Source organism: Desmodus rotundus, chromosome 12 (genome assembly GCF_022682495.2).
Source record: "Desmodus rotundus isolate HL8 chromosome 12, HLdesRot8A.1, whole genome shotgun sequence".
Lineage (NCBI taxonomy): Eukaryota > Metazoa > Chordata > Mammalia > Chiroptera > Phyllostomidae > Desmodus > Desmodus rotundus.
The window spans coordinates 52239871-52263940 of record NC_071398.1 but is presented as its reverse complement, the minus strand read 5'-3'; the positions used below and the strand labels follow the sequence as shown (position 1 = coordinate 52263940).

Here is a 24070-nt window from a genome sequence, read left to right as displayed (position 1 = left end):
GAGAAGCGCGCGCCCGGCGGCGGAGCGGACCGGGTCGAAACCAGCACGGCTGGAGGTAAAAGCGGGGTGCCATGCGCCGGACGCGGGAACTGGACGTCCGCAGCCCCGGGCAGAAGTGGGGAGTCGGAACATTCCCTGAGCTCCGCGCTGGTCGGGGCGGGGCCTCCAGGGAAGCGCACACTGGGGTCTTGGCTCGCGCAGGCGCACTCACCCGAACATGGCCGCCGCCACTGACTCTTCGCTTGAGGTGAGTCCTGCCGCGCCCTATATATTTCGGTGTCTCAGGTTCCCCTTGCGGGCAGTGTCTGTGTCCGCGGGGTCCCGGTGGGTCTTGAGCAGCGCGTTGGCGACGGGTTTCAGGCGGACCGTGGGCGCGGTCGGCTCAGAGGGCGGGGTTGACTCGGGGCGCGGCCGCCCTCGCCCGTGAGGACGCCCCCTGCGCGGGAGGAAGCCTCTCGCCGGGTGAGGATGGTGCTCTCAGTGTGAGGACTCTTGGCTCTTGGTCTACGTTCCTGTCTCCACGGAGCTTAGTCGTTCCGCGCTAGTATCTACTCGTCTTTCCTCAGGGACAGTTTTGCGCGGGCCTGCCTCTTGTCCTGGCCGCGCCGCAGCGGGGACCCCCCTCTACCGCTCCTCTGCTGCCTGGGGGTGGGAGGGCCGGGGTGCCGGCCGCCTGTGCGGTTTCCCTCTCAGCCCCGCGGGTATTAGATCATCTTTCTCCCCCTCCGCCACCTGGTATCTATCAAGTCCGGTCTTGGGGCAGTTCCCAGTGAGGGCCGCATTTTTCACCTGTTTTTGTGGCCGTTTTGCTTTTCTCTTCCTTGGTTTTGGTGGTTCATTTCCTTAGCTCCTTTTTCTCCTATAGTTCATGATAAAAGTTTTCATACATGTAGAAAAGTTGAAATTCTCGGGCGACCTTATAGCGAGCGACCCATTAACATCTATACTTGCTGTATCTCATAGTTCCTCCTATCCATCCCTTTTACCCATCCATTAAATATTTTTAGGGATACATTTAAATTAAATGGCAGATAGCGCCGCGCTTTCACCTCACCGTACTTGACATTAGTTGTAGTTCATTACTATTGCTTTCGTAAAATTTTGAGGCAAAATTGAGTGAGTTTTGACAAATGCAACCCAGACCTTTCTCAAAATTACCATCACCCCAGTAAGATCCCTTGTTCTTCGCCTATTTAGAATATTGGTCGTTAGGCACTTGGACCTGTGAAAATGTTTTCAATACCAAACCTTTATTTGTTTGATTCATTTCCCCCACAGCAAGTAACTTCCCTCCATTCTATTGCTTGTTTTCTCTCCCTTCCCACCTAACTTTTTAAAAAAGATTTTATTTATTTATTTTTAGAGGGGAAGGGAGGGAGAGAGATAGAAACATTGATGTGTGACAGAAACATCATCACTTGCCTCTCACACACCTCCAACTGGGGACCTGGCCCACAGCCCAGCCATGTGCCCTGACTGGGAATCCTTTTCATTTGTCTGGAGGAGGCCCAACTGAGCCACACTGATCAGGGAAAACCTCCATGTTTTTTTTATTGGAATATTTAATCCATTTACATTTAAAGTAATTATTGATGGATACGTAGTTACTGCCATTTTATTACTTATTATTTTCTTTTTCTTGAAGAAGTCCCTTTAACGTTTCTTGTAATCTGGTTTGGTGGTTATGAACTCCCTTATTTCTTGTCTGAGACCTTTTTATTTTTTATTTTTAAAGATTTTATTTATTCACCTTTAGAGAGAAGGGAAGGGAGGGAGAAAGAGAGAGACATCAACGTGCGGTTGCCTCTCCTGCGTCCCCCACTGGGAACCTGGCCTGCAATCCAGGCATGTGCCCTGACCAGGAATTGAACCAGTGACCCTTTGGTTCACAGGCCAGCACTCAGTCCACTGACCTACACCAGCCATGGTCCAACTGTTTATTTTTAAAAGTGTCATACTTACAGAAAAGTTTCACTAATAGTTCAACGAACACTTCCAGATTCTCAAGTTAACACTTTGCTACATAAGTTTTACCTTTCTTTTCTCCTTGTCTCAAATACACATATATACACTCTCTTCATATATTTTACACATACACCCCCAAGAGGATAAAAGTTTGATTATTCACATAATGAGGCTTCCTTGAGAGAACAGGGTATTTTTCTCAAAGTAATCCAAAAACAGCCTGAGAGAGCAGGAAAAGGAGGCTGGCTGGACTTTTATTGTGATTCCAGAGTGGAGCTGGTATGAGGGTGGCCTTGTCTTGCTTGGGGCTTACATGGTTTGAACTTCCTGCTATCTCAAGGAGAAAGCATTCAGGGTTTCTCGTTAGCTTTCCTAGATGTGGGGTGGAAGGAGGTGACAAGGTGGAGAGGTGTTTGAAAGCTGTTAGTAGTCAGTCCTCAGAAATGGAGTCAGACTTTATCACAATTGGTAGTCAGTGACTTTGTTAGGACAGGGATAAATTTGGTAGACAAGAATCTATTTTTGTTAAAGAATGCATCATTTCCCTGGCTGGTGTGGCTTGTGCATTGAGTGCCAGCCTGTGACCCAAAAGGCTGCCAGTTCAATTCCTAGTCAGGACACATGTCTGGGTTTTCGGCTGGGTCCTCAGTTGGAGACATGCAAGAGGCAACTAATCATTTCTCTCTCTCTCTCTTTCTCCTTCCCTTTCCCTCTCTCTAAAAATAAATAAAATCTTTACAAAAACACATCATTTGAACAAGTAAACATTATCGTGTTTGGTCCACAGAGATGGCAGGAACCATGCAGACGGTCTTGTACAGCTGATGTCTGGCAGCCCTTGATTTCAAACATCCAGGCACTGGGCCTAAGTGGATTTCTCTGCAGGCTCCTGGAGATTGGGGATAAAGCCCTTCAGAGGTGAGTGCCTGGGAATAGAATTCTACACAACCTTGGCATATCTTATAAAACTTACTTCTTGAAGTCTTAGGTGCACAATTGTGCCAGGTAGGGTCTAGACCAGTGGTTATGACCCTGACAGACTCAACACCTACTTATTTTTTTTTTAATGCAGTTTTAACCCTGGCTGGTGTGGCTCAGTGGTTGAGTACCAGCCTGCGAACCAAAGGGTTGCCCGTTAGATTCCCAGTCAGGGCACATGCCTGGGTTGTAAGCCAGGGCCCCAGTAGGGGGTGTGTGAGAAGCAGCCACCCATTGATGTTTCTCTCCCTCTCTCCCTCCCTTCCCCGTCTCAAAAAATAAAATAAAATCTTTTTTTAAAATATTACAAAAATGCAATTTTATTGTGATATAATTCACAAACCATATAATTCACCATCCTCAGATATAAAACTTAGGGGTTTTTAGTATACTTGCTAGGTTATATAGTTGTGTATCCATTACCAATAACAATTTTACAATATTTATTTTTATTTTAAATATTTATTGATTTTAGAGGGACAGAAGAAGAGAGTGAGAGAAACATTGATTTGTTGTTCCACTTCTTTATGCATTCATTGGTGATTCTTGTACGTGCCCCAACTGGAGATCAAACCCACAATCTTGGCTATTGGGATGACGTTCTAACCAACGGAGCTATCCAGCCAGGGCAATAGAATATTTTTATCAACCCCAAAAAGAAAGCCTGTGCCCATTAGCATTCACTTCCTATCTTCTCTCTCCCAGTTAGTCCTAGTCAATCACTTTGAGTTTATTTTTGGGTAACACTCATTCTTTATGTTCAAGTTTGCGATGTGCCTTTTACCAATCTGAAAGAAATTTTATAGATAAAATTACATATCCACATAATTGTAAAAATTCTAAAGTCCTATGTGCATGTAAAGAGTCAATTTTAAAAAAGTACAAACAAAGGCATTTGTATTAAAATATATGTGTTTGTATTTAAATGCTTGGGTATAGCTACCGTATAAGACACAGGAAGCAGTCTGGTGCTGAGATGGTAGGTTTGGATTAAGAGAAATAGAATAGTCAGAATTTATTGTCTTCAGTGAAATTGAATGAGGTAGGATATGGGTGGATGCTCCTGGAACAGTGAGTATTGGAGAAATGGACCTAGACCGGGTGTATTAAGGAGGAAAGGAAGAAGCATAGTACCTTGGTAGGAGTGGGTTCTGAGCACTTACACTACAAGGTAGCCCAGGGTGTCCAGATGAGCTGGGTTGTATCAGTGAGTCACCCCCTGTGTTATGACGTGGAATAACATCAGGACAATTTATCACAGAAAGTTCTCTAGACTTGAAGTGTCAGCATGTGCTGGGGCAACATTCAGTGTGTAGAAAGCCTTGGAAACCACCTTCTTTAATGGCCATGGGGAACAGAAGGACAGGCTGGGGAAAATTAGTAATGCTGGGGCTTTAGAGAAGTGGTATAGTGGACATTCGAGAACAGGATCTGTGGACGAGTGGGAGGGATACATTGACCCCCCAAAATATGTGAACAGCATCAAAATGAATTTCTGTAAAGATTTTATTTTTAAAGATTTTATTCTTTCTTTCTTTTAGAGAGAGGATAAGGGAGGGAGAAAGAGAGGGAGAGAATCATCAATGTGTGAGATAAACATTGATCGGTTGTCACCTGCACGCACCCCAACCAGAGACCCAACCCACAACCCACGTGGAATCAAACTGGCAACCTTTTGCTTTGCTGGATGATGCCCAACCGGCTGAGCCATGCCAGTCAGGGCAAGACGAAATTTTTACAATGTAAATATTACATCGTTGTATTGCTAAAAACAGTAATATACAAATACATATGAGGGAAATAATGGAGATATTTTATTTTTTTATTTTTAATAATTTTTAGAAGTTTGTTTGAGGTAAACTGATGACATATCCCCTAGAGCAAGATCTCAAATGCTCCTGAGACATTTTTAAAACAAACAATTAACCCTGGCTGGTGTGGCTCAGTGAATTGAGTACTGGCCTGCAAATCAAAGGGTCGCCAGTTTGATTCCCAGTCAGGGCAAGTGACTGGGGTGCAGGCCATGTCCCTAGTACCGGGTGCGTGAGAGACAACCACACATTGATATTTCTCTCTCTCTCTTTCTCCCTTCCTTCCTCTCTCTAAAAGTAAATGAATAAAATAAAAGCATGTGTATGTTTAAATAAATAAATAAATAAAACAATTAATGAAATTTGCTGTGATTCCTGCATTAAAAGCTCTGCTTTAATACTATTTTCCCAAAGTCAGTCCTATTGTACTCCTGGTCATCATTTGTTTTTTGTTTTGGGTTTTTTTGGTCTCTTTTGTCTTTTTGTTCCATTTGTTCTTTTTGCAATAACCTCACTATGGCACACACACCCTCATGGACTGAGGGTGTATTTGGAATGGCCAGTTTTATCAAGGAGGGAGGTGCAGAGTGGGGAATGAGTTATGAATTCAGTGCAATATCTGGATTTCCTATTAGCTTCCTTCTTAACAAAAGCACCCTTTTCATAATGTCTTGTAATACACACAGTGTTGTTCTGTTCTGAAATACACAGTGTTGTTCTGTAGGGTATGTGGGACACAGGATGGTCAGACATCATGGTTCCTGGGACAGTTCCAAGTATGGTAGCAAATCTGCCTCCCCAGCCTAGGCTCATCCAATGTCAGCAGTTTCCCTGGCTCCATCCTTGTGACAACCTAACACCTGTAGATTGCCAGATACCCCCAGGGGATACTGCCAAGGGCAAGCGCTGCAGGTCCAGCTGGGGGAGATTTGTCTCTTACAGGGTGTTTGGTGCTTAGCATCACTAGCATTGTTCTTGAAGGTGTAAATTTACTTTTTACAGCTTTATTGAGATATAATTCATATGATATACAATTCATCCAAAGTTTACAATTTGGTAGTTTTAGTATATTCACAAAGTTTTGCAGCCATCACCACTATGTAATTTCAGAACATTTTTATCAGACCAAGAAAACAACTCATACCCATTATCAGTCATTCCCCATTCCCCCGTTTCTCCCAGCTCCAGGCAACCACAAATAGTCTTTAAATTTTTGTGGAATTACTTGTTTTGAACATGAATAAATGGGATCATATAATGTATAGTTCTTTACTGAGCATAACATTTGTAAGGTTCATCTATGGTATTGATGCATGTATCAGTACTTCATTTTTCTTATGACTGAAGAATAATAGAATATTCCATTATGTGGATTTCTTTTTATTTTTTTAAAATATTTTACTTATTTATTTTTAGAGGAGAAGGGAAGGAGAAAGAGGAGGAGAGACACTTTGATGTGAAAGAGAAACATCGATTGGTTGCCTTTGTGCACACCCCGACTTGGGACTGAACCTGCAACTTAGGCATGTGCCCTGACTGGGAATCAAACTTGTGACCCTTTGTTTTGTGGAAGAGTGCCCAACAAACTGAGCCACACTGGCCAGGGCCGTTATGTGGATTTCCACATTTTGTTTAGCTATTCATCTGTTGGTTGGTGTACATTTATTTGGATTGTTCCTACTTTTTGTTTATCATGAATAGTGCTGCTATTCATGATACAGGTTTATTTGTAGACATGTTTGCATTTTTTTTTTTTAATGGATATCTAGGAGTGGAATTGCTGGGTCATATGATGACTCTCTGTTTAACTTTTCAAGAAAGACTGTTTTCCAAAGCAGCTATACCATTTTTCATTCCCACCAGCAGTGTGTGAGGGTTCCAGTTTCTCTACTTTCTTACAACACTTGTTATTTTCTGTTGTTGTTTTTTTTTAACTGGCCAGAAGTGATGTCGATGAACTTTTCATGTGCTCTTGTATGTTCCGTGCATAAATCCTTTATCAGATATGTGCTTTGCAGATCTTTTCTATCATTTGGTGGGTCATCCATATTTCTTAGTGGTGTGTAAGTCTTATTTCAGTAAACGTCTATTTTAGACGAAATGGACATTTCCTTTGCTCCTGAAGACCTGTTTCCCTCGATGCCCCCAAGACCTTCATGATCACATCTTTGGTAGGTATCTTGCCAGGGCATTTTAATATTTTTACTTCCATAATATTTGTCTAAAAAGTTTTCCAAAACAGTATCCTTTTGTGTGTGTCTGCCTTACCTCATTTCTTTTAAGTGCACACATGCATTCTCCCCCAATGGACCTGTCGGAGGTGCTCTCCATTTCTTGTTTTCACAGGACAATCACAGGTCACCCAGGCCCCAGTTTACTCAGAGGGCCCAATATAGGGAACATGTGGCAGGGTGGCCAGGCAGGCTCAGGAGTCCATTTCATTAGGAGTGACAGCTGGGGGCATGGTCACCTGGCCCTTTGACATCACTGTTGAATGCCATGGACACAGCAGATGGGTGGGGTCTTAGTCTTCACTTCAGAGCGAACAGTCCTTATATTTCCTTATTAGGTGCGACATTTACCTTAATTCCCCATGTTCCTAGTTGTTAATAATTTTCGTCATGAATCAGAGCTTTCCTTAAAGTATTTTCTGAATTTATTGACATAGGGTAAAGGGGCCTTCTACTATAGTCTGGGAGCATTTTGATCAGGAGTCTGGGTGAGATTTCTTTAAATTAGTGTTTATGAATATATTTATGAATATATTGAGATAGGCTGCAGGGAGCTGTCTTCTACTTTTATCTGAAAATACGGGAATTGCGTCCATGGATGTTCTAATGTCCCACCGTCCTTGCATTGCTAGGATAAATCCAGCATTGCCACTTTTTAGTGTTCCTTAGTTAAATCCCCTTTGCCTGACTGATATCACTTATATATATACCTCCTTTCTCTTTTTTAATGAGCACTCTTGCCAAAGGCATGTCTATTTAATTAGTCTTTTCAAGTAACAGACTTTTGGTTTTCTTCATCTTCTTGGCTGTCTCCATGTTTTCAGCTTCTGTAATTTCTACTCTTATCTTTTTTTTTTTTTCCTCTTTTTTCCCCCCTCTTACCTTTATTATCACCTTCCATTCCTATTTGTTTCCCCCATGGTTCTTTCCTTTAAGTCTTTTTTTTTTTTTTTTTTTCTAATTCTCATTCAAGGGCTTTTTTTTTTTCTTCTTCTTCCCCTTTCTTTCCCCTATTGTTTTTAGAGAGAGGAACATTGACATGAGAGAGAAACATTGATTGGTTGCCTCCTGTACGTACCTGGACCAGGGATCTGACTTGCAACCTAGGTATGTGCCCTGACTGGGAATCAACCCCGCAATTCTTCGGTTATGGGACGATACTCTTACCAACTGAGCCATTCAGGCCAGGGCTTCCTTCATTCTTAAGTTGAACAGTAAGCTCACTAACCTTCAGTCTTTTTAAAATATAAACATGAAAGCCAATATTTTCTACCTAAGAACTGTGTTAGCTGCATCCTCATTTGCCACACATTTTGAGTTGTTCCATTTCATCATTTGTTCAGTTCTAGGTGTTTTCTGATGTCTGTCAAGATTTCTCTTTGATCTATGAATTACTGAGAAATAACTTTTTATTTTTCCAAATACATAAGGGTTTGGTTTTTTATATTGTTTTTCTTGTATTTGGTTTTGTTTCTGTTACTGGTTTTTAACTGGACCACATTTGTCAAGAGGCTGTGACCTGGCATTTGTTGAACTTTTTATTTGGCCTGGTTTATGACTAGTATTAGCAAATGTTCCATTTGTGCTTGCAAAGCGTTTGGCTCTAATTGTTGGTACTGCACTCTTCATCAAACTGTGCAATCAGGCTGGCTAATTACATCCTCTCCTGCTCATTTCTAATCAGTTTTTCTGAATTTCTATTTCTGAATGAGGTTCATTAAAACCTCCCAGTATGGTTGGGTTTGCTCTTTTCCGCTAATTTCGATTTGTAATCCTGACTGACTTTGCTTTGTGTTGGTTAGCAAAGAACCATAAAATCTTTGTTTGGTTAGTATATGTCTCTTCCAAACTTTTGCTTTTGTTTTCTATGTGTTTGTTTTGGTTTAGGTGTGTCTGTTACAAACGCATTGTGATGCAGCGTCTTTATCTGGCCTATCATGGCCATGTACATTTATTGTTACTGTTTTATATTTTCTATTTAATCTGTCCTTCTGGGCTTTCCCCCTTAATACCTTCTGGATTGATCTGGTGTTCTTTTCTCTATTATCTTCCCTCCTACAACAGGATTTTTTCACCTTAACAATGTTGACATTGGGACTGGATCATTCTATGTTATGAGGGGCTTTCCTGTGTATTGAAGGGCATTTAGCAGCGTTCCTGGCTTCAGTATGCCAGATTCCAGTGGAACTGCCCCCCCCAGTGATGACAACCAAAAAGTCTCCAGGCATCCCAAAATGTCCTTTGGGGGTAAAACTGTCCCGAGTTGAAAACCACAACTCTGTGGACTTAGAAGTTTCACACGATATTTATTTTGTTCCTGATTTGCCCAGTTCTCACATGAATCATGAAAAATATAAGGGCGTCAAGACACTTAAGTTTCTTACTCCTTTCTCATCTTGCAGTCTACTGACACCCAGGGTTTTAGTTCATTGCATTCTTAACCCCATGAGTCACTTACTGCTGCATTTTGTATGGTCTGGGTTGCATTTGATTTTAATACACACTCGTCATTTCCTTTTCTTGCCATTTTTTTTCCTTCTGGGTTTTTTCCTAAAGAATAACTTCTCCAGTTCTTTTGGCTATTGCCTTTGGCGATAAACTCTGCTTCTGCTTTTAAAAAATGGAGATTTTTTTTTGTTTTATTTATTGATTTGAGAGAGAGAGAGAAATTTGTTGTTCCACTTATTTATGCATTCATTGATTGAGTCATGTATGTGCCCTGACTGGGGATCAAACCCACAACCTTGGTGTAGGGGGATGATGCTCTAACCAATGGAGCTACTTGGCTAAGGCCTGCTTCTGCTTTTCTGAAGTTGTCTTTATCTTACCTTCACTGTTCAACAATAACATACCTGACAGTTTTTCCCCTCAGCACTTTGAAAGTAACCTCCCATTACTAGCAGGTTTCTGTTTTGCTATCATGATACTTTTCATTCCTTCGCGAGTGGTCTGTCTTCTCCCTGCTGGTCTTTAAGACTGCTTGGCGTAGAATGATGTGCACTTAGGCTTGGGGCTTGTGCTTTCTGAGTCTGAGATGCCTACAGGTGGAATCACTGGGTAGAGGAATGTGCCTATTTTATGTTTTGACAGCTACTATCATATCACCAAGCGGCTGGCCACGCTCAGCGCCCACTGACTGACTCTTCCTGCATGAGCTGCTCAAGCTTTACGTTTTCACACCTTATTTTATTTTTATTTTTAAATTAATTATGTACTTACTATTATTTTTTTAGAGAGGGGAAGGGAAGGAGAGAGGGAAAAAAATATCAGTGTGTGGTTGCCTCTTGTGCGCCCCCTATTGGGGACCTGGCCTGCAATCCAGGCATGTGCCCTAACTGGGAATCGAACCAGTGACCCTTTGGTTCATAGGCCTGCACTCAATCCCCTGAGCCACACCAGCCAGGTTCACACCTTATTTTACTTTTATTCATATGAAATATGTATATTTGGTGTTCATTCTTAAAGTTGCAGTTTATAATTGCCTAAATGATGGTGGGAAAGAGCAGATATCCATGTTTTCAAGGCATTTCTATTTTCTGTCTATGAAGTGCCTCTTTGTGTCCTTTACCCAGTTTTTTTTCTTTTTTGTGTTCTGTAAAAATTCTTTTTGGCTCTTGACACCATTCCTTTGTCTCTTTTATATTTTATAATACTTTCTCTCTACCTGCCACTTTAATTCTGTACTTTAATTCTTTTTGTGTCTGTTGTGTGGAAAGTTTCATGTTGCTGTAACAGTCGTTAATCCTTATCTATATGGCTTTTGGTTGTTAAGCCGTATTGATCCAGGAGTGCCCATTCATGACGGTATCCTACAGAATTTGAATTTTGATTTTAAGTTGAGGTCTTTACCCACCTGGAATTTTTAAAAAATATTTTTTCTAAGGTAAGGGTCCAGTTAATATCATTGTACCTAAAAAAATATGTGGAGAGACAGCTGTCGTGACACCATGAAGTGCAGGTGTGGGAGGATGGTTACAGGAGGATCAAGAACAATGACGACACCGGCAGCCACCTACAGAGCACTGTCCCTTCTCCAGCTCAGAGCCAGCCTCAGACATGAGCTAACTCCCCTAATATTCCTGCAGGGTGGTCACTCAGCCTGTGCTCCATCCCATCCTTGAAGATAGAGCTCTGACCACCAAGCTGGGGTGGACTTGCTCATTCACCAGTGCCGTACACACATTGTGACTTCACAGCTTTGGAATGTGTGCTGGTTGTTATATGGGTGATGGGGACTAGCACACAGTGGCTGAGAAGGTGGCCCAGTGTGAGCAGGGCACCTGGCCTCTGGTCTCTCACTTGGCAGGCTAATCCTGTTGGTGATATTTACCCTCAGTACTATCTCTCCTGCCTGTTCTTGAGGAGAATAAAGATTGTGTGGCTGCCTTTGAACCTGTGCTTGCCTCAATGCCTTGATTCTCCTTGCCCCCTTGTATAGATGTGAATTTGAGAAGCCCTGGAAGGTAGCTCAGTTGTTTAGAGTGCCATCCCAATGTGCTAGGGTTGCAGGTTTGATTCCCAGTTAGGACACATACAGGAGTTAACCAGTGAACACATGAGGGGGTGGAACAACAAATCAGTGTTTCTCTGCCTCTCTCAGATCAATCTTAAAAAATTAAAAAAATAAAAAAATAAAATATCCCTGCCTGGCACCATTTCTCATTATAGTTCCATACATAGCTTCATGTACTGAAGTTTGACTTTTTTCATTCTTCACTTTTCAGCCTGGGGCACGAGAGTGAAAATGACAGCTCAGAATATTCCTGAGGAAGAACTACCCTGTGTTGTGGAAATGGAAGGGTTTACGAGAGAGGTCCTCCCTTTCTCCATTCTAGGTGACAGTTGGGACTGTAAGAACTGGGAGGGACACCTGAGGCAGTCAGCTTTAAGTCAGGAAAAGTCAGGGGCTCAGGAAGCAATTTGTGAGTATCCTGGACTTGGGAGGCCTTTGAGTGCAAGCTCAGACCTTCTACCCTCCCAGAGGATCCCTACATCAAATAGTTTCCATATACATGACTCAGAGGTTAGAAGTTTGGATTATGATCCAGCTTTACCCAGTTCTCAGAAAAGTTTTGTAGCTAAGAGAACTGGTGACAGTGATGCCTGTGGAAAAGCTTCCTGCCGTTCCATGGATGTTATTCAACAACTTAGAAGAAATCAAATGAGAGAGAAGTCGTATAAATACCCTGAAAGTGTGGAATCTTTCAACAATTTCAGTCCTCTTGGTGAACAAAAAGTAGCAAAAAGAGGGAAGAAACTCTATGAAGGCAAGGACTTTGGGGACATTTTTACCTTAAATCCATCTCTTAATGTAAACAGGAGGAGTCTCCCTGGAGAGAAGTTGTACAAATGTACTGAATGTGGTAAATGCTTCAAACGGAACTCTTCTCTTGTTTTGCATCACCGAACTCATACTGGAGAGAAACCTTATACCTGTAACGAGTGTGGAAAGTCCTTCTCCAAGAACTACAACCTGAGTGTGCATCAAAGAATCCACACAGGAGAGAAGCCCTACAAATGCAGTAAGTGTGGGAAAGCCTTCAGCGATGGGTCAGCTCTGACACAACACCAGAGAATTCATACTGGGGAGAAACCTTACGAATGTCTAGAATGTGGAAAAACCTTCAACCGAAACTCATCTCTGATTTTGCATCAAAGAACTCATACAGGGGAAAAACCATACAGATGTAACGAGTGCGGGAAGCCTTTCACAGATATCTCCCACCTCACCGTGCATCTCAGAATCCACACGGGGGAGAAGCCCTATGAATGTAGCAAGTGCGGAAAGGCTTTCCGGGATGGCTCATACCTCACCAAGCATGAGAGGACTCACACCGGAGAGAAGCCCTTTGAATGTGTGGAGTGTGGAAAATCCTTCAACCGTAACTCTCACTTAATTGTGCATCAGAAAATCCATTCTGGGGAGAAGCCCTATGAGTGTAAAGAGTGTGGGAAGACTTTCATTGAGAGTGCATACCTCATCAGGCACCAGAGAATTCACACTGGTGAGAAGCCATATGGCTGTGACCAGTGTCAGAAACTTTTCAGGAACATTGCTGGCCTCATCCGGCACCAGAGGACTCATACTGGTGAGAAGCCCTATGAGTGTAGTCGGTGTGGAAAAGCCTTCAGGGACAGCTCCTGTCTGACCAAGCACCAGAGAATTCACACCAAGGAGACCCCGTACCAGTGTCCGGAGTGTGGGAAGTCCTTTAAGCAGAACTCCCACCTTGCAGTACATCAGAGACTCCACAGCAGGGAGGATCCCAGCCAGTGTCCTCAATGTGGGAAAACGTTCAGAAGGAGCTCAGCCCTGGTCCGACATCAGAGAACACACCCTGGAGAGCATACCATGGACACATAATGAATGTGGGCACACTCGTTTCCTGAATTCTCTTGAAAACCTGTGTGAAGGAGCGGTGTCGTTGGGAAGGCTCTTCCCTCAGTACAATTTTTTTCTTTTTAAAGGAAAAAATAAGTCACTTGCAGTGTCACCCCCTGTGATAATCATCATTCAGCAACATTCTGGTGACCATCCTTCCCCCACCTCTTTATGTGTACATAATTTTGCATGGATAGAATCACATTACACACATGGTTTTTAAATACAGAAACTTATTTTTAAATGTTTCTCTGCCCTATCCAGTGACTTGAATGTGAGACATTCCTTAGCCATACCATTAAGTCACTAAACTGGAGGGAATACAGAATGGTAATAAATGTGGAAAAGGCTTCAGGGATGATCAGCCTGTACCAAACATGATAGCACATACACTGGAATAAAACCTGTGAGTGTCAGGAAGATGCTTCTCTGGAGATACCCAGCTGCTCCTGTGTCAGTGTGTGTAAAGTGGAAATAACCTATGAATGTGTTCTATAGCCAGTTGGTACCAGGAATCCTTTAATTGGGAGCGTCTGCCATATTGTACATGTGCAGACTCAGCAGAATTGAATGTAATCAGTGAGAGCAGCTTTTGCCAGGAGCTCTTGTTTTCTTGTCTGTATCAGCAAAGATACCCTGGTGAGAGTCTCCCACCATGCTCCCCACCACAGCAAGCACACAATTAGAGTAGATTGCTGTTTGGTTGTATTTCCGTATTATAGTCCTGCCAGGTGCAGAGGACTCATTTCAGAAGAGATATTTGGACGAGGATGTTGCTTGTGAATGTGCAGTGATATCATCCCTCTTAAGAAAAGACGGAAGTGGTCTTGTACAAGGATGGAACAGGCTGCTGTAGAAATGTGATACACTGCTTTAGTTGTTGAAACAAAATTACTGAGTTATTTTTACTTTTCTCCCCTGTTGTTCACTTAGGACACCTCTGATTTTTTCTGTGCTGAACCATAATTCTAAAGGTTTTGTTCCCATATTGAAATGTTATAATATGGCAGGCAACAACAAAAAAGTGGCGTAAAGGAGATTTGCTGTTAGGACAGCCATGTGAAGGTATGTTTACATGTGGTTGTAGAGTGGATGTTGATCATGGAGAAATAAATGTGGTTTTCTTACAGAACTGCAATTGTGTATGTTTTTTTTATCACAAACACATTGTTGCTATAATAACTTGATAAGGAATAAAATGGTGAAGCCAAGAGGACATGAGTTTGGGATTTCTTTGGACCTTTTTTACCAGAAGGGGCTAGGTCAGGGTCCCGTGGCAGCCATAAGGTAGGATGCTGGGCAGCCAGGGAGAAGCTGCTCTAGAATCTGAGCACCCAGAGCCCAGGACATGATAATTTCTTTCTTCGGGACTTGTATTGTGAGGGGGTATCATTGTGGAGAAATGGGTGGGCCTTGGCAAATGGGGAGTTCGAGGCTACAGAGGTGTCAGGGATGACCTGGGAACGTCCTTCCTGAGGCAGGTGGCCAAGTGAGAGCCATTTCAACTGCTTGACATCGCATCAAAGCCTGGGGGTGGCTTTTGTTCTGTTCACATGACAGCTTCCTTTTCTGAGCCCTAGGTTGGCACTGCTCACTTTTTCACCTTGTTTCAGGTGGCAAGAAAGCAAAAGAGCACATACGAGGAAGTCTCTATGTGTGAGATTCTGATAGGCTTTTGGGGGATGTTCTTGTTTGCCCTTGACGGGTACCACCAAGGGAGTAGGAAAAGCAGTTGCAGAAGACTTTGGATTCTCAGGAGGGTGAACCAAGCCCTGTCACTGTCACCTACAGGCAGTCTGTCACCCAGGAGCCAGTCTAGGGTGGGAACAGCTGTGGAGAGCCTTCCTATGCCTGGAATGCCAGCCACCCCACACCGAGGACTTGGAAGGAAGAGGGCCCATTTAGAGGTGGTAGGCTGGGCCCTGAGTGTGTCTCCAGCATGAGTTACCACCTGTATTGTGGTATGAAGAAGGAGCCTGCAGCAGGCAATGAGCCTGGAGTGTGTTGAGGGGAGCCCTATATGTGCAGCCAGTATGGGGAGTCCTTCGTGTGAGTCTCACATTTCATCCATCACCTCGGGAGTCACTGTGGCAGAAAGCTCTACACGTGCCAGGGATGCTGGCAAGCCTTCCACCTCAGCCTGGCCCTGGCTGAGCACTAGAAGACCCAGGAGAAGGAGCAAGGCCACATGCGGAGCCCGTGCCAGTGGGGGGAATGGCTGGCTCCTGGAGTGTGTGGACATTGATGTTTTCCCTGTACAGTCTGAGGCACAGAGACGAACTATTGCTCAGTGCCCCTGGAGGACATCTTGGCCTAGGATTCCTGAATAACAAATGGGCTCCTTTGAAACCCTCACATGGGTTCCTGTGGTGTCTGTGTGGATATAAGCCAACTTGTTTGTTTTCTAAATGAGCTAATGTGGGTAAAATGGCACCCAGGAACAGCCCACAGCAAGCCCTCACCTCCTGTAAGCACACCACAGATGGTCATGTGCAAGTGCAAGCTGTCACATGTGAAATAACACTCTGCTTTCTCCTGTAGCCATTTTAGCACCAGCTACACGTTGGAAGATTTGTCATTGTGCAAAGCATAGGGTTGCTTTCAAATGTGTGATCTGCCAACCTTCCTGTCAACCTTGTTTCTGTTCCTCCCCAGGGCTGCTGTTCAAGCAGAAATCTTGACAGATATTTTGGCCTTTTCATAAATATGTGATGTGAAGTTTACTTCTGAATCCTCAGTAGCAAACTGTTTCCTAGTTTAACTCACCTGTCTTTATGTGTCATGGAGTGGCTTACAAAGATCACAAGAACAATTGAAACCTTGTAATGCAGTCTTTTCAAACCATGTGCTTCAGCTTCATTAGTGAATTGTGAAATCAATTTAGTAGATAGCCACTGACATTACAGAGCCACGAAGTAGAATAAAATGGGTCAAAATTAACCTTGTAAGCCCTGGCTGGTGTACCTCAGTGGATTGAGCACAGGCTGTGAACCAGAAGGTCACCGCTTCGATTCCCAGTCAAGACATATGCCTGGGTTGTGGGCCAGGTCCCCAGTAGGGAATGTGTGAGAGGCAGCCACACATTGATATTTATCTCCCTCTCTCTTTCCCTTCTCTCTTTCTCTAAAAAAAGAAAAAGACCACCATGTAGTAAAGGCAAATACTATTTTGTGAAACTTTTCAGCCATATCTAAATATGTTAACTTTTATAACAGGTTGCAATCTAAACTGTAATTTTACTTCGATCAAAACAGCTTGAAAACACTGGTAAAAGGTCATGAGGAAATTGTCTGCCTGGGTAAGGGGAACTTCACTACTTGAGCCACATTAGCAGATCTTTTGAATTTTTGTATTTAATCTCAGATTACAGCACTGTTTTCATGACCTGACCATAAACTTAACTGCTTCCTGCAGCTACAGAAACTGGTACAACTTTCTGTCATGTTTGAGCACCTGTCTGAAACCCAGTGCACAGAGGCTTAACTTCCATGGTGGCGCTGGGAGTACTGCTTCCTGATAATCAGAGACCCAGGTTCCAACCCTGTTGCAGCTCTGCTGTCCTCTGGATGCTTGGAGCATGAGGGCCAGTCACTCAGCCAGTCACTCAGCTGGGAGATAACATACCACTTGCACTTGTACTTGTGCATTCTCAGAGACAAATGATCTCATGGCCCCAGTCACTTGTAAGAGACTGAAACTGCCTGTCCCCACCAGTCTCTTCTCAGCCTGTCCACCTGCATCCTGAAGCTGGGTGTGGCTCTGGTGGATATGTCTATTCATTTGAGCATTTGAGAGAGAGAGAGAGAGAGAGAGAGAGAGAGAGAGAGAGAGAGAGAGACACACACACAGACATCAACCAGTTGCATCCCTTAGGCACCTTGACCCACAACCTTAGGCACCTTGACCCACAAGCTAGGTATGTGCTCTGAGCGGGGATCGAACCTGCAACCTTTTGGTGTATGGAATGATGCTTTATTCAATTGAGCCAACACCCAGCCAGGGCTGGCCCTGGTAATTTTTCAAAGAACAACTACATTTGCCCTTTCAACTATTGTTTCCAGCCTAACCAGTGGGTTCAATTCTGCTGCCACAGTATCACTCCTGAGGTGCAGCCCACTCAGCTTTGATGCCCACTAATGACTCCTTTGTTACCCAGCACTCAGTCCCTTCAGTTTCCCACATTGTCTCATTTACTGCACAGCTAGATGCCTGTGCCTTGTTTACTTTATTTGGAAACAATTTAAAACTTAAGCCCTGGCTGGTGTGGCTCAGTGGATTGAGTGCTGGCCTGTAAACCAAAGGGTTGCTGGTTTTGATTCCCAGTCTAGGGCACATGCCTGTGTTGTGGGCCAGGTCCCTGGTGGGGGGAGTGCGAGAGAAGACCACACGTTGATGTTCCTCTCCATTTCTTTCTCCCTTTCTTACCCTCTCTAAAAAAACAAAACAAACTTACAGAAAAGGCACAGAAATATTGAAAATAGTACCCATGCACCCTCATCCAGACTCAGCTGTTAACATTTTACCTCCTGTAGTACACACTATCACTACATACACATACACACACACCTGGGAGGTGCATGAAGTCCACATTCTGCCAGTGGTGATTCTTCTGCTCACTGAAAAGCGTTGCCCAATTTTTCCATCATATAGTTACTATTTCCCCCTTTTAACTAATAACCAATATATGAGACATTTAAGATATGCAAATATCCAGCTGCTTACCAAAATATTCCTGCTAGGGTCAGCCTCCTTTAATGACTCTTGCCTCAAATCAATCCTTACCCTTGACGGTTGCAAAGTGTCAATTATCCAGTGCCAGCTCTCTGCCCATTTGCTTAGTCCTTGGCACTCTGCGTCAGCACCCTCCCTTCTCTCCATTTATTTGTCATTATTATCAGATGTACTCATAGATTCCTGTTTTCTCAAATGGTTTATAACTCACTGCTGTCCTTAGTTATGGTGTTTAAGTTGTCCAAGGTGAGGTCAGTAAGAGTCTTACAGGAAGTCTCCATCAGGTGGCATACCGCCAATATTTTTGGAGCACTATATTTTATGTATTTATTTTTAGTGTTAAGATGTTCCAAGCTCATCTTTCTACTTCTCTCAGCTCTGAAATCAGTCATTTCTCCAGTTTTGAAGAACTCATTCCCTTTAGTAGCGAAGGCATTAGGGACCAAATCTGAGTGCCAGGTGTGCTCATTTCTATTAGAGTGTCTTCTACAGAGCTAGGAAATAAAGGCATATATACGGACATACATAGGTACACAAAAACATGTGTGCACATAGACATACATACAGTTCCAATTTATAACACCCCCATAGTTTCATGTCTAATAGAACCCTGGGACCCATAAAATCAACATAAAATTTTGCTGAATCCTAAAGTACCTCTAAAACAGTTTCAAAATTGCTTTTCTCAAGCTACTAGAAGAAGAAAAACCTACTGAAAAGGTTTAATTTATTGCAAAATAATGCAGGCAACTAACTTAAAATCTGTTATAGTACACTGCTACCTTGTCATACAGGATTCAAATCTGTATGACTGGTTGCTGTGTACCTTGATCAAACAATGTACATGTAGTTCAGAAAACTTTGTACTGAGACAGTTGAGTGTGCATGATGATTCCATACAGATGCCACTCACTTGTGTGGAGCCCTTGGCCATATGGATTTTAGGGAGTGTCACTGTCAATCTGCTCCATTCATAAGAACTTCTCCCTACTCAAGAATGTAATGTGTAATAATGATAAAGTCCCACTGCACTTGATTCATTTATATGAAAGGCATTTGTTGGGTTTCTCACTACTTTGAAAAATCTCAGGTTTGGAATCTGGTGAATCCTTTAGATGGAAGACACAAACAAATCCACATTACCCTACTCACATGGGTATTGGCCTGCAGTGTCCAAGGCGTTATTGAGAATAAGTCTACCAAGACATGATCTGCTTGGGGAGGAAAGGTGGCCAGACTCTCAAAGGAGAAGGGCCAGGAACCTGTTCCTCAATGGACTTTTATTGGGTTTATTTGCATAGGAATACAGAGCTTATATGTAAAGCTCATCAATCACTGTCAGGAAGTAATGATCAAACAATAGATAACATTCAAAGAACTATAAGGCTTATTTAGTGTCAGGGTCAGATAGCTAAAGCACCATAAAACTTTGGGGAAACAAACTCATTTCATGCTTGGACCCTTATCATTTAAATTAGGGTATTAGCAAAGCAGGTTTCACAGGATTTTTCTCAGGCCTGATTGCCCAGGGGAACCCACCCTTTCCAGCACAGGGCTGCACCCACCTCCAACATTGTTTCAGGCTTATGTTGAGCAGGGGAAGTATGGCAGCCAAGAGATTAGGAGACTTCTTGCAGACAGAATGACTCAGGCTATGTCAAAGCTGAGGGGTGAGGGTCCATCACCCCCTTTTTCTATAGCCCCTCAAGTCCTTCCCTGAGGGTCCCCTTGTGACCGTACCTTAGGTCATCCCTCCCTTGAGGAATCTTACCTGTCATTGGCTAACTGGTCATGCACTGGGGGCTAGGCAGGGTGAAATAAAGTGGGCAGAGGCAATGCTCCTGTCAGGGAGATAAGCTTTGTCTCCTTAGTGGCTTAGGGTCCCAAGGTCTCTTACTCAGCCTTAGCCATGGGGAGCGGGGGGTTACAGCTTCTGAAACCAGGGCGGTTCCCAACACCCCACTTCTCACTTCTGTGGGTTCTATAATGTAGTGTTAATGGTTAAAGAATCTCAACAATGATTATCTCATTTTTTCTACTGTCAGGATGAATTGAGAACTGTAGTGTGGGTGAAGGCATGTGTACAAATGTCTGTCACCTTGCTCATTTAGAATGATTGGGTCAAGTGCTGGAAGGGATGAACTATGGCTTAAGGCTCCCTAATGTCCCGGCTCATATAGAGTGCCTCTACCCAGTATGAGTTCTCTGGTGCTTGGTCAGGGAAGAGCTGTGTGTGGAGGCCTTCCCACAGTCCCTGCACTCATACGGCTTCTCACCAGTGTGGGTCGTCCGGTGCTGAGTGAGGTGAGTGCTTTGCTTGAAGGATTTCCCGCAATCTGGACATTCATATGGCTTTTCCCCAGTGTGTGTCCTCTCATGCTGGCTCAGTGATGAGCTGTGACTGAAGGACTTCCCACACTCGTTGCATGCATATGGCTTTTCCTTGGTATGGATTCTCTGGTGCTCTATGAGTAGGGAGCTCTGGCTGAAGGCCCTGTCACATTCATTACACTCATAGGGCTTCTCTCCTGTGTGGGTCCTCTGATGTTGAATGAGAGAAGCAAGCTGTCTGAAGGCCCTGCCACATTCGTTACACTGAAAGGGTTTCTTCCCAGTGTGGATTCGTTGGTGATTGGTTAGGGATGAGCTGTGGCTGAAGGCACTGCCACATTGACTGCACTCATATGGTTTCTCCCCTGTGTGGATCCTCTGATGTTGACTGAGGTGTGTGCTATGCCGGAAAGCCTTGCTGCACTGACTACACTTGTAGGGCTTCTCTCTGTTGTGTGTCCACTTGTGGTGGCTGAGAGATGAGCTGTGGCTGAAGGTTTTTCCACATTCACAGCACACATATGGCTTCTCTCCTGTATGAATCCTCTGCTGCTTGGTCAGGAGTGTGTTCTGGCTGAAGGCTTTCCCACATTCATTGCATACATATGGCTTCTCTCCTGTGTGAATCCTCTGATGTTGAATAAGTGAGGCAACCTGTCTGAAGGTCCTTCCACATTCATTACACTCATAGGGCTTCTCCCCAGTGTGGATTCGCTGGTGATTGTTTAGGGATGAGCTGTGGCTGAAGGCCCTGCCACAGTCACTACACTCATAGGGTTTCTCTCCTGTGTGGATCCTCTGGTGGTTGACTGAGATGTGTGCTGTGCTGGAAGTTCTTTCCACACTTGACTGCACTCATAGGGCTTCTTGCCTGTGTGAGTCCACTTGTGTTTGCTAAATGAGGACCTAAAACTAAAGGACTTCCCACTTTTGCTGGACTCGTAGGGCTTCTCAGCCGTGTGAGTTCTCTTGTGCTGGATATATAGCACAGTCTGACTGTAGGTCCTGCCACACTGCGTACGCGTACAGGGTTTCTCACCAATGTGGATTCTCTGGTGTTTGGTAAGTGCTAAGGTGTTTTGGAGTCCTTTTCTACAATCATGACATTTGTAAGGTCTCTACTGTGTATGTTTGGTGTTCGATGAGTGCAGAGCTGTGATTAAAGTACTTTCCACAGTCCTGACATCTGCAGGGCTTGTCTGTTGCATAGGTTTTCTGTTGCATATTTAACATCGAGTCTGTATTCTCCCTTTTTCTGTGCATTCCCCATGTGTGGGAACTTCGTCCTTTAGGAATAATGTGTTTAGTTGGGAGATTGGCGCTTAGACTTAAGTTTTCCCAGGATCCACTTCCTGGCTGCTGCTTCTGAATGGACGTCTTCACAGGCATGAATGCAGCCTGAACCACAGTGCCATCAAGAGTCTCACAATTCTGTTCCCATTGGCCCTCAGCGTCTTCACCCTTAGAGCCCCGCAGACCATCCCACCTTTCTACCAGGACATTGTTGGATAGGTCTTCAGAGATGTCTTGTTTTGCAGGTGAACATTTGGGTTTGATCTACTTTCTAAGTCTGAAAAAAACAACAAAAATGGAATTGTCCCTTAATCCTTGTTTTGGGAAAAATTGTCTGTGGATAGGTGGATGGAGGATTAAACCACTTGAATCCAAAACATAAGTGGCTTTGACCATTTAACCATATAGTTTTGTAAATCAGAGAAGGAACAGAAGAGGAAGGAAAAGTACAGAGACAGTGGAGTGGAGTTGGTTTAAGGGGTACAGATGGAGTTGGCAAGGGGGGCACAGAGAACTGGGGCTGAAGAAGATGCTAAAGCAAGAGTGAGCCTTCAGGGAAAAATGTCATCAGATACCCAGGTTGGGAAGGAGCAGAGTAATGGTAAGGCCCCGGCTAACATAGCGTCTACCACACCAGGTAGTGATGGAGTAAAGGCCACCATGTGGAAAGGACCACCCAGCCCTCCCATTGCTCAGCCTCTTCTTGGAGGCACCTCGCTGTTGTACTGCCTCATCCCAGATGTAAAGAAACCCATCAGCTCCCCAAACTGAGATCTGCTAAAAAGTCCATCACTGGGAAGATCAATTCATGACTGTGGTATGTTAAGAGTCCTTTCAGCTGGTTTATTCTGTGTGTCTTCCAACAGGAAGGATCCTGCCAGCACAACCTTTGTCTGCCTCACTAACCACTGTTCCCTTACCCACAACAGGAGTCAACAGAATAATGAACAAATGCAGTCCCTCTCCTTCCTGGCAGGATGACCTTTCTACCCTGGTATCCAGACTCCTCTCTGACACCGGACTGGCCTAAAAGTGTGACGTGTGCACCTTTCCCACTGACACCACACTCTAATTAAAAGTTAACAGGGAAAAAAAGTCAAAAGCAGAAGATTGCCCCCCACAGATGTTCACTTTGTCATGCCTGCAACCAGTGAGTATGCAGTCACCTTACATGTGAATGAGAAATTAGGATTGTCGATCACCTGTGACTACACTGAATTTTTGGGATGTCTCCATGTAACCACAGGATTCTTAAATGTGAAAGGAGCAGGAGAGTCAGGATCAAGGTGGCCTGCTGTGTGAAAACCTGACCAGCCAAGGCTGACACTGAAGATGGACAAGGCCATGTGTCCAGGAATGTGGCAGCCTCGAGAGGCTGCACTATGAATGAATATGGATTCTCTCCAGACCTTCCAGAAGAAATGGTGACCTGCTGTCATCTTGCATGTAGCTCAGTCAGACAGTTTGGACTTGTGTCTTCTAGAACTGTAAGATCTTTTGTGTTGCTTCAAGTACTACATTTGTGTTAATCTGTTACAGCAGCAATAGGAGGCTAATACACTGGATGAAGGTTTGTTATTATTTCAAGAGGGGAGACCTGCAGTGACCTTCCTCTCAGGAGGAAGGACCTCTCATCTCACACACTGTCCATCCTTCCTGGGCACTGGCCATCCCCACTTCTTACAGAGGTGCCTGCCAGTCTTGGGAGCTGGACAGCAGGTGTGAAGAGCAGAACCACCCAGCCAATCTACAGGCAGGTGGAAGAGCCAGGCCTAGAGCCATGACACACAGATGCCTGAGTCAGAAGTGAGCCTCTGGTTTAAAGCACTGGGGCTGGAGTGTCTGTTACTCAGTAAGAGACCTGCAACCCCCAGTGCGCCCGCACCTGCTGTTTCCTCTGCCTGGAGTGTTGTTCTTCCAGATAGTTTCATGGGGGCCCTGTTCTCAGGGCTCAGGCTTCAGCTCCCCTGTCACCTCCTTTGATAGGCGAGCCCTCATCTCTCTGCTCAAGTCCTTCCCCAATTCTAGTCTCCACCTCCTCACCTACTTTCACTTCTCAGCATTCATCATAATCTGTAACCATCCTATTCACTGTTGGTATTATATTTTTAGTTATTTATTGTGTGCCCCTTTCCCTCATCAAGGATGTAAATTCAGGGAAGACAGGAACTTGTTCACTCATGGGAGAATGGTGGTTGGTGTGTGTTCACTAATAGGTGAGTAGTCAGTTTGCTCTGAAGAATCTGAGATCAGATATGGAGAGACCTGTGGGGGTGAGCGAGGTCTTCCCAGCCCTGCACACTGTCACCTCACCTGGACACACACCTTGTGGAATCTCCTTGCCCACA

At 44.0% G+C, this 24070-nt stretch overlaps 1 protein-coding gene and 1 pseudogene across 6 annotated transcripts; one reads left to right on the top strand and one right to left on the bottom strand.

Annotated features, from left to right (window-relative positions):
• The first annotated feature begins 212 nt into the window (after positions 1-212).
• ZNF329 (zinc finger protein 329) lies at positions 213-24033 on the top strand. Of its 6 annotated transcripts, XM_053915672.2 has the most exons (5): positions 335-540; positions 2753-2883; positions 6850-6925; positions 8009-8092; positions 11710-15135. In XM_053915672.2, the coding sequence occupies exon 5, from the start codon at positions 11730-11732 to the stop codon at positions 13347-13349; it is 1620 nt and encodes a 539-aa protein (XP_053771647.1). In that variant the 5' UTR covers positions 335-540; positions 2753-2883; positions 6850-6925; positions 8009-8092; positions 11710-11729; the 3' UTR covers positions 13350-15135. The 6 variants fall into 6 exon arrangements, 5 of the variants coding, with proteins under 5 accessions (XP_045059538.2, XP_053771647.1, XP_045059537.2 ...); XR_006656831.3 differs by lacking the exons at positions 8009-8092; positions 11710-15135 and adding an exon at positions 22652-24033; XM_045203602.3 differs by lacking the exon at positions 6850-6925.
• LOC128779717 (zinc finger protein 135 pseudogene) lies at positions 18398-21910 on the bottom strand (annotated as a pseudogene).
• Positions 24034-24070: the final 37 nt, after the last annotated feature.